Source organism: Silene latifolia, chromosome 4, assembly GCF_048544455.1.
Source record: "Silene latifolia isolate original U9 population chromosome 4, ASM4854445v1, whole genome shotgun sequence".
NCBI lineage: Eukaryota > Viridiplantae > Streptophyta > Magnoliopsida > Caryophyllales > Caryophyllaceae > Silene > Silene latifolia.
Window position 1 is genome coordinate 75,665,806 of NC_133529.1, and position 11,103 is coordinate 75,676,908.

Consider the following 11,103-nt stretch of genomic DNA (forward strand, 5'->3'; position numbering starts at 1 on the left):
GGTGGAGTGTCCACGTCCGGGACAACTTGGTCATTCGTTGTTGGAACGGTTTTTCTTTTGTTCGGATTTTGGTAGGGGCGTCCGGACCGGGTAAGATGACCGATCTCTTTTGCTTGTTTGCCCTTTCCCGGAACCATGTAGACATCCTCTGTATCGTCTCTCCAGATACCGTTGATTTTGGGGTCGCGAGGGTAACTTGGAGGGGCATTCCTCAGCGGATAGTTTTTGTAGGGGAAGTTCTTGTGGGGGTTGATTATTGTGGGGTTGATTATTGTGGGGTGCATGCCAGAATGGTCGCGGGAGCAATCCTTTTTGGTGAGGGTAGTTTTGGGTGCTTGGAGGACCCTCCCTCGGGCGTGGTGTTAGTGTTGGCGGGTTGAAAATAAACCGGGGGTAGGCGTCCTCAAGTCGGGTAATCCTCTCTGAGAGACTGGCTATGGCTTCTTCAACCTATTGGAACATGATGAGCATGGTTGCGGCGCTGAATACGAATGTCCCGTCTGGGGTATCCTTATCCAAGGCATTCACCTCGTCATCAACAGGTAGGATGAGGTGTGAGCAATCCAAGGTTGGCTCGTCATTATAGATGGCATGGATCCCCAAGGGGTTCGTTTTGTTGTTTGGTTTTGTGGGTGGAGGTAAAGGTAGTTCTCCTTTCTCGATCATATCTTGGATGGCGTGCTTCAGTTTAAAGCAAGCCTCCGTGTCATGACTTTTACCCTGGTGGTATTGGCAGTAGGCATAGGGATTCCAGAAACGGGTTTTCTTGGCCTCGGACGGGTCAGGAGTGGGCCCAATCGGCTGCAGTTTCCCTTGGTCCATGAGTCATTTTAGGGCACTGGCATAGGTTGTCCCCAAGTTCGTGAACACGCTTTGAGGACGTTCAGTTTTCTTTGTGGTTAGTTCGAGGAGGTTGACCTAATCGATTTTTTTATTTGCCCATAGGTGTGAGATCCAGTTGATGTAGATCCCTGATAGCCTCTACCAGTGGTTTTGGCTAGGACACCCTTGCGGAGATCGTCTTCAATACGGGTCCCGAGGATTTGTAGGTCCTGGAATGTTTTGATGTTTTGATATCTCAGCAGGTTGGCATAAACTGGGTGGAGATTGTTGACAAATTTCTTCACCAGAGTTGATTCACTCGGCTTACTTACCAATTGAGTGCTTACCCTCCTCCAATGGGTTAGGAATTCCGTGAACCTTTCCTTATCATTCTGAGTCAGGACCTCAAGAGTGCGGGTGTTGGCTTGGATTTCGACGTTGTCGGCATATTGTTTGGCAAATTCAATGGCGACTTCGTCCCAAGTAGTAAGGTTCTTGGGGTGGAGGGAGTAGTACCATTGGCGGGGAATTGGTTCCAGGGATGAGGGAAAGATCCGAGTGAAGAGTTCTTGTTTGACCCCCCTTAATAAACATGTAATCCTTGAAGGCCCGAATGTGATTGAGCGAGTCCTCCACTCCCTTAAACTTGGGTACATCAGTCAAGGTAAAGTTGCGGGTAGTTGATCCCAAACGGGCTCGAATCTTTGATTGTTCTCAAGGTGGATGTTGTTACCACAGGCTAGGAGTTGTTCTTCCAAGAGCTTGAGCCTTTTCTCGGTTTCAGTCAAAGGCGGAGTGTTGTGTTCTCCGGTTTCCTTGTTTTCCAGGGTGTCGATACGGGTCTCGACACGGTCCAGAGTAACCTTAAGAGCGGTGAGCAGGCTGGCCAGTTGAGCAGTCGTGTGATCTCTGTTATCATCGTTGTTTTTGGACAAAGCTGAAGACGGGGCCATGGCTCTGAGGCGGAAAAATGGCTCGCGTTACATCCCAATCCGACACGGTTTAACGACTAAACGCAGACAACACAAGAGACGGAAAGATATTTCAGACTCGACAAGACGAGGGTAACCGTGTGTGGTGCCTCGGTGCTGACTCGATTTATAATGTGACGGTGTTGACCGGATTTTGACTCGCGTTCAACGTAGTGGCGTGATGTCGTCGAACGAGTCTCGAGGTAAGACGACTCATAAGTAAAGACCCATAAGTACGCTTGCTTCGACTCGATAGACACCAGGCGGAATTGGAATGGTGGACTGAAGTTTTCGAAAACAGAGATTTTCAAAAAGATTCGTTTGTCGCTTTATGGACGGCTCCCGAGGAATAGGGATCTTCGAAAGTAGATCAGTTGAAAAGTTGTCTTAAGTTTGTTTTCAAACGACGGTTCGAGTTCGAGTTACGGCGACTCTAAAAACAATGTGTTGTTTCCAATGACGACTTTTTAAAATTCAAAATTGTATGTTTTGAAAATCGAGTTTTGAAAGGTTTGAAAAGGGTCTCCGGGACGGTGTATGGTCCTCGGGATTTGAAAAGCCTCGAAAAGGGGTGTGTGCCTTTTCAGGTTTTGAAAGAGACATCATGTCGGCGCGAGACGGGTTAAAATCCGTGTCTTGACGCGGCGATTATAACGGCGGAAAAAGGTGTTTTTGAGATGGTTGTGCAAACCAAGTTTGAAAATCGTCATTACGATGGCCAAAAAAGGCGTGTTTTTGAAATGGTTATAGAAAATCGGGTTTAAAAATAGTCATTAAGACGGCCTAAAAAGGCATGCTTTTAAAGTGGTTGTAGAAAACCGGGTTTGAAAATCGTCATTACGACGGCCTAAAAAGGCATGCTTTTGAAATGGTTGTAAAAAACCGGGTTTGAAAATCATCATTACGATGGCCTGAAAAGGCGTGCTTTTGAAGTGCGATGGTCGGCGAAAGACCGAGGTTTGAAACGGCCATTATAACGGCGCAAAAAGGGTTTTTGAAAGTTTGAAATGACACGGAAGGACTTATGATCACATAACACATAAGCACTCGCAGTTTCAATATATTATGTATAATGCTGACACGGGTTTTGGCTTAAAAGGGTGGGTTACACACCAAGCTATCAAACCCCGATTTTCGAGAGGGATACCCATCCAAACAAAATGTGTAAGGAGGGTGCCCTAGCCTCGTGCTCAAAGGAAATGAAAGCTCTTTTACGAAACAGAAATGTGTAACGTCAATGGTATGCTTGACTCAATCGGGATTCGAAACACGGGGATGAGAAAACTCACGCCGACGAGACGATCCAATTGGTCGAAAAGGGTTAGGTTGTGGGCCTGGACAAGGAACCCGACTTATGACCATAATATCAATTAATGCATTTCAACCAAGACCTCGTTCGAGTCTCACCATCTAGGGATCACAAAGACACAAGTGTCCTAGTTTTCCCCAGCGGAGTCGCCAATCTGTGGACATGCCACCTACACGCCAAGCCAATCTGTCGACGTATAGCGGTCTCGAAAGCCACGCTCAGTGGCGAAAAAATGCTTTCGACCAGATCGTTTTAGATCGGTTGGTTTCGTCTCGACAAGGGTCTCGAAACGATGCAAGAGATGTTCGGAGTCGCCACCAAGAATTTGTGGGATGCTTGGAACCCGTTCGAATCCACTTTATACCTAGGTCAACCAAGGATATGGGCTAATTTCTCCATTGATAAGGTATCCTTTCTCCCCAATGGTATTTTCTTAGTCCGGTTTCAGAATGAGAAGTGTAAGGATGCTGTCCTAAAACAGGGACATTATCTCTTTGATAATAAACCCCTAATTGTGAGGAGCTGGACTGAGAAAGTAGAATTTAATAAGGACAATGTTAAGACTGTGCCTGTTTGGGTTCGCTTAATGGACTTACCACTCAAGTTTTGGGGTAAATGTTTACCTAGAATCTCTGAACTGGTTGGTAAGTATATTCGCAGTGATGTCCCCACTATGGATAAAACTCGTCTAGGGTTTGCCCGTGTCTTGCTTGAGGTTCCATTTGGTGCCAAAATTGTTGACTCAGTGAAATTCTTAGATGAAGAGGGGCAAGTTGTAAAAATCAGAGTTCAATGTGAATAGAGACCAATACTTTCAGATGAATGTGGGGAGTTGGTCATGAAGGCTCTAAATGTAGGAAACCTAAGCCTAAGGGTCCTTCCCAACCCCAACCTGCCCCCCAAAAATGGGTCCCTAAGAAAGCAAATCATGTGCCTCAGAAAGCTCCCACTACTGAACCAGGTCCCTCGTGACTTTAGTGATCGATACTCCTTCCGTGATTACTCCCGTGACTACTCTTGAGGAAGTTCAAGACAAGCTTCAGGTTACTTGGTAAAAAAATGGCACTTATAGTCAAGTTAATACCGCCAGTGCCACCTATTACTTCAAAGCAGACAAGAGATCATCAAAGCGGGGAAAACTCAAAGTGCTCTAAGCCGTACACCTTCCAGGATGCTCTTAACAATGCTACACCTAAGGTGGGCATTGGTAATGTCCTGCCTAATGTTTCACCTAGGGTTGGTGTTGGTACAAGTGGTAGTGTGTTACTCCCTACTGGGAGTAATGCATAGCCTTGGATTATGGAACGTTAGGGAACTGAATAGCCCAGCTAAACAAAAACAAATTAAATGGTTCTTACACTTTCACCAGGTGGGTTTATTTGGTCTCCTTGAGACAAAGGTAAAACCTTTGTCTCTAAATTGATTAGATTAAATATGTGTGATGGTGGTCATTATCTACTAATACTTCTTACCATTCTCGGGAGGTAGAATTTGGGTCTTTGTGGAATCCTCCGTGTTTCAAGTTCAGTTTCTTTATTATTCTGCACAGCTTATCCATATGGAAGTTGTTGAAGTCTGTACTCAGTTCCATTTTTATTGTTCTATGGTCTATGCTTTTAATGACACAGCTGATAGGAAGGGTCTTTGGGCTGACTTGAATGGTATAGCTTCTACTGTTCAGTGGCCTTGGATGCTTTGTGGCGATTTCAACTGTGTCTTAAGCCCTGCAGAAAGACTTGGTGGTCACACAACTGAGGAAGAGATGTCTGACTTTTAGGACTCTCTAGATCAGTGTCAATTATTTGATAGTCTTGCTGCTGGATCATTCTATACATGGAATAATAAACAAGATCCTCAGACTAGGGTCTACTATAGGTTGGATAGAGTTCTTGTTAATTGTGATTGGGTTCAAGCTAGGGGGACTTCTTATGCTCACTTCTACAATGAAGGTATTTTTTACCATTCCCCTTGTGTGGTCCAAGATGCTAATACTCTTATGAAAGGAAGGAGGAGCTTTAAGTACTATAATATGTGGAGTCAGGTCCCAGATTTTATTGAGTATGTACAGTCCCATTGGAATTCTTACTGGACTGGCACCAAAATGTTCAGAGTGGTTATGAAGCTCAAATCTTTAAAAAGACCTCTTAAGGACCTTAATCAGAAACTGTTTGCTGATATTGAGAATAGTGTTGCTCATGCTTGGAAGAATTTAGATGCTATACAGGATAGGTTAAAGAGAGATCCTACTGATGGTTCCTTGATCAATATGGAAAAAGAGGCTGCTGCTCTATACAGAGACCTACAGTCTGCCTGTCATAGCTTCTACATTCAAAAGACCAAAGCTACTTGGGTAAACCAGGGTGACAATAACACTAGAAACTTTCATAGTTTGCTGAAAGGGAGAAGTACTAAGAATAAAGTTTTTCTTATTGAAGATCATCATGGTGTTACTCATACTGCTAGTGCTCAGATTCAGAATGCTTTCCTTTCCTATTATGAAGAACTCCTTGGAACTGCAACTGCCACTACTCCTGTGAATCATGCTGTGGTTCAGATTGGCCCTGTCTGTACCCCTGCTCATTGTGACATTCTGCTGGCTCCTGTTACAAAGGCTGAAATTAAGAATGCTATTTTCTCTATTCCTAACCACAAGGCCCCTGGTCCTGATGGTTTCTCTAGTGCATTCTTTAAAGATTCATGTAATGTTGTTGGTGAGAATGTTTGTCAGGCTATTTTGGATTTCTTTCACACTGGTAAAATGCTGCAGCAGATTAATCATACCTTTATCAGTTTGATTCCTAAGGTAGACATTCCACAAAATGTTACTCAATTCAGGCCTATCTCTTGTTGCAATATCTTATAAAAGGCCATTTCTAATATTTTGTGCACTAGGATTTCTGTTGTCCTCCCTGATCTAATTAATAAGGCTCAAGGAGGATTTATTAAGGGGAGAAGCATTGTTGAGAATATCTTAATTTGTGAAGATCTGGTTAGACGTTACAACAGGAAGTCTATCTCCCCTAGGTGCCTGATGAAGCTTGATCTCAAAAAAGCTTATGACTCAGTTCAGTGGTCTTTTCTGGAGCAGATGCTTAAAGCTTTAAATTTCCCTGGCAAAACTATTGAGTTAATCATTACTTGTGTCAGGTCTGCATCTTACTCTTTGGTCTTAAATGGTGAAAACTTTGGTTACTTTAAGGGGGCTAAAGGGTTAAGGCAGGGAGATCCTATCTCTCCCTTGCTCTTTACCATATCCATGGAGTACCTGAGTAGAATCCTTAATCATGTCACTTCAATTTTGCCCTTTAAATATCATCCTCTATGTGCTCAGATGCAGCTTACTCACCTTATGTTTGCTGATGATCTCCTATTGTTTAGCAAAGGTGATATTCCTTCTATCATGGTCTTGCTCAGGTCCTTTGCCACCTTCTCTGCTGCTACTGGCCTACAAATGAACAACCTGAAGTCCAATATTTACTTTAATGGTGTTCATTCTTCCATCAAGTCGGATATTTTGCAAGTGTCTGGTTTCAGTGAAGGGGTTTTGCCTTTTAAATACTTGGGAGTTCCCATTTCTGCTGGCAAATTGAGTATAAAACATTGCTATGGTCTTATTGAGAAAGTCACTGAGAGAATTAGAGGGTTTGCTGCTAGAAAGCTTTCTTATGCTGGCAGGCTTACTCTAGTTAACTCAGTCTTGACCTCTTTATATTCTTACTGGGCTACCATTTTTGTCATTCCTAAAGGTGTGTTAAAAAGAATTGATGCGTTGTGTAGAAATTATTTGTGGGATGGATCCACTGAGTACCTTAGATCCCCCCTTGTGAGTTGGGCAAAAGTTTGTGTGGCAAAACAGGAAGGTGGTTTGGGTATAAGGGATAGGTATGCTTGGAATCTTGCTGCAATCTGCAAGCTGTCCAACTGGGTTTACAATCATCCTGCTAGTCTCTGGGTTAAGTGGGTGCACCATGTCTATATGAAAGGGGTACATTGGTCCAGTTATATACCTAAAACTGATGTCTCTTGGAGTTGGAAAGTTGTGTGCAGGGTAAGAGATAAATTTGCTGGTGCCTTCACCAGTGCTGGTCAGTGGTTGTGTAATCCTACAGGGTATACTATTACAAGTGGTTACTGCTGGATTAGACAACCTCAGCCTGTGGTGACCTGGGATATGGCTGTTTGGAATTCCTGGTGCATCTCTAAGCATTCTCTCATTAATTGGTTGATTGCTAGAGAAGCCTTATTGCTTAAAGATAAGCTGCTGCAGATTGAAGTTGTTGCTGATTCTGTCAGTTGCATTTGTGGTGCTGATATTGAATCACACAGACATTTGTTTGTTCAGTGTCAGTATACTCAGAAATTGGTTAAACTTTTGAGTTGCAAATTGAATGTGAAGCTGCCTGCGGTCTATCTGATTACTTGGATTCAATCCAAACCTTGGGCAAAAGTGAAGAAGAATGTTGTTATTGCGTGGATTCAAGCCTTATATTATGCTATTTGGCATCAGAGGAACAAAGCTAGGCTTGAAGGTGTGTTGGATCAACCAGAAGTAGTACTTAAACAGATTACTAGCATGCTTCTAATGCGATCTATTTTTTGGCTTAAGTGTATTAAGAAGAGTAGTGATGAAACTTGGGTTAAGTCAATTAATTATTGATTGACTAACTTATAGTTTCTTGAAATTGTACCTTATATGGTAGTGTGTAAATTGCTTGTATTGTGCTTTAATGAAATTTCTAACCTTTCACCAAAAAAAAAAGCGGTGTTTGACATAGGTATTAAAGATAAGGAGTCGTCCCTCTTTAGCATTGGTATCGGTTTAAACTCGTCGTCAAAAGCTACCAACCAAAACAATATTTCTAACTTCACAAACTACTCTTAGTAAAGAGGTAAGTAAAGGTCGGATCCCAAGGGACGGGTATTGATTTAGGATTTCAATTGCAAGTAGTGTATGTCTTAGGGTGTCACAAATTATGGGTTGAGATGAGATGTAATCTAAACTAATCAACAAGATGAATGAAAACAAAGTAAGCAAATAAAGGGGTTTGTAAACAATTGATTAAAGGCACTAGGGTGTCATGGGTTCATAGGGGATTCATGGAAATAGATCATACAAACATGTTCTCAAATAGAAGCAAGCACTTATTGTTGTGATGGGATTGAGTTAGTGTATATCTTACAAACCCTAGGAAGATTTAGGTCCCGAAGCCGAGTCGATTAAGACTTTACAACACCTACAAGTCGACTTAGTCTCTTCCTATTCAACTCTATGCATGGTCTAACAAGGCTCGAGTTGGTTTATGTCTTACAAGCCTCATTGAAAAGATAAGAGATGGGTAAAAAATGCAAGGATTCATAGGCTCACATTTCATCAAACATAACATGTGCATAGGTTGAAATCACAACAAGCAAACAATTAATTATGAAAACATATTAGATTAAGAATGGATTATTTCCCATGATTGTTTCCCTTAATTCCCCATTAACCCTAACTAAAGGACTACTCACTCATGATCAAGTTTAGCATGCTAATAAGGTTGTCAATCATACTAACAAAGCAAAACATGATGAATAAATGATGTGATTAACAATAATTAAACAAAGGTAAAAAGAGATTATACCTATTGAGATTATCCAAATAATAAAGCAAAGAATAATAGAAGTAATCTTGATGATTGATGAAATGTTGTCAATCCTCCAATAAACCCCAATAATCTTCTAATTACCCAACTAAACTAAGAACAATTGAGAGAATTAAGGAAAGATTAAGATATGATTAATATTGAAATGTGTATTACAACTTTGATTAAGACTAAAATTAAGAGAAGGATTATGATATGATATTTCTAAGGTAGTACAATGGGGTATTTATACTAAAATTAAGTACAAGTATTAGGGTTACTAAGGGCTTAAATGACGATTAAGACCCTATGAAAAAACATAATAATCTTTTTAATCCCAAGGTACATGCGCGGATCATGCTGCAACTCCCACCAGGATCCGCTCATCCTCTCCTGAAGCACGTCTGGTCCTGTAAGAAGATCCGATCGGATTGTCTATGAGGCGCTCGGATCCTCGCCCTGCCGGGACGCTCGTCCTGAGCTCAACCCGCTCGGATCGTGGCACAGGGTTCTCCTCTTGTTTGGTTCCTTAACAATCCGCGGGGATCGTGTTAGGGATGCAAGGATCTTTTCATCATTGCCCATTTCACTTTATTTATTTCCTTAGGCCTCTAGTGTCGGTCTCCTCTTCGATTCTTGGTCATTAGATGCGATCCATTTAGCTCCATTTTGCTCCATAAATGCAAGGTTAGCGATCCTCTCCTACCAAGGACACAAACCTCAAAGAGTATGCAAAATGGGAAACTAAAGATGATAAATGAACCTAATATATGCTAGAAAGCATGGGAACGAGGTTAATTGGGGGACTAAATGTGCTCAAATATGAGTCACATCAAACATCCCCAAACCGAACCTCTACTCGTCCCGAGTAAAGAGGTGACTAAAACTATGACCTTTATTTAAACTAACCTACTAACATAGCCGATATGAGACAATTAGCGGGTCTCACTCCTCCCCTTCAACTCACAACAAGACACCCATGAGGAAAGATGCCTTCTTGCAAGGCAAGGTGGGGCTTGCCAAAATGGCGATACATCCAATCATTAAGCTCATAAAAGAAGGTAATGGATGCATCTACAAAAGAATAGCCACTTTCCTCATCTAAGTGGCGGAAATTATCTAAGGGGGAAGCAATCTAAGGGTACACATTCCATTATAGATATGGTTTCTTCAAATTACTAAGTCTAGGAGGATACCAACAAATCACCTCCAAGTTGTGTCAGGCTAGGATACCTTCGTCCACAAAAGTGAAACCGCTTTTCTGAATGGGCATTTAGAAGAGGAGGTGTACATGATACAACCCGAAGGTTTTGTTGATTCCAAGAATCCTGACAAAGTGTGCAAGCTTAAGAGATCCATTTCTGGTATTAAGCAAGCATCTAGAAGTTGGAATCATTGATTCGATCATGTTATAAAAGAGAATGGTTTCACTCGAAGTGTTGAGGAACCATGTTTATACATGAAATTTAATGGGAGCAATGTTGTGTTCCTAATCTTGTATGTTGATGACATACTACTCATTGGAAATGATATTCCGATGTTGTCTTCTGATAAGAAGTGGTTAGGTAACCACTTCCAAATGAAGGATTTAGGAGAGGTACAACGCATATTAGGTATCTGGATCCATAGAGATAGATCCAAGAGTATATTGGCACTAAGTCAAGAGTCTTATGTTGATAAGATTCTTCGACGGTTCAGCATGGACAAATCAAAAAGGGGATTGGTATCTATGGTAACTGGGACTATATTGAGTAAGTCTCAATCTCCCTCCGAACCTCAAGATGTTGAACGCATGAAGATGATCCCTTATGCTTCCGCTGTTGGATCAATCATGTACACCATGATATGCACACGTCCTGATGTCTCGTATGCCTTAAGCATGACGAGTAGATATCAAGGAAATCCAGGTGAGAGTCACTGGATAGCCGTCAAGAACATCCTTAAGTACTTGAGAAGGACTAAGGATTCTATCTTAGTGTTTGGAGGAGACACCGAGCTCCGTGTTAATGGTTACACGGACTCAAGTTTCCAAACGGATATAGATGACCTGAAATCACAAGTTGGTTTCGTTTTCATGCTCAATGATGGTGCCGTTAGCTGGAGAAGCTTCAAGGAAGTTGTGACTGCGGATTCAACAACGGAGGCTGAGTACATTGTAGCATCAGAAGCTGCCAAGGAATCTGTGTGGATCAGGCAATTCACGGAAGGTCTAAGAGTAGTACCTACCACCAATGATCCCATCACTCTCTATTGTGATAATAGTGGGACGATCTTCCAAGCTAAAGAGCCTAAGTCTAGTAATAGATCTAGACATGTACTTAGAAAATATCATGTAATTAGAGATTTCATTGAAAGAAAGGAAATTGCGATATGTAAGGTT

The 11,103-nt window shown here is 41.9% G+C and overlaps 1 protein-coding gene across 1 annotated transcript; it reads left to right on the forward strand.

The window, feature by feature from the left end:
- The first annotated feature begins 4,161 nt into the window (after positions 1-4,161).
- Positions 4,162-7,759, forward strand: LOC141651663 (uncharacterized). Its single transcript, XM_074459363.1, has 4 exons — positions 4,162-4,381; positions 4,731-4,866; positions 4,912-5,905; positions 5,969-7,759. Exons 1-4 carry the CDS (start codon positions 4,162-4,164, stop codon positions 7,757-7,759), a joined length of 3,141 nt encoding a protein of 1,046 aa, XP_074315464.1.
- The last annotated feature ends 3,344 nt before the right edge of the window (positions 7,760-11,103 follow it).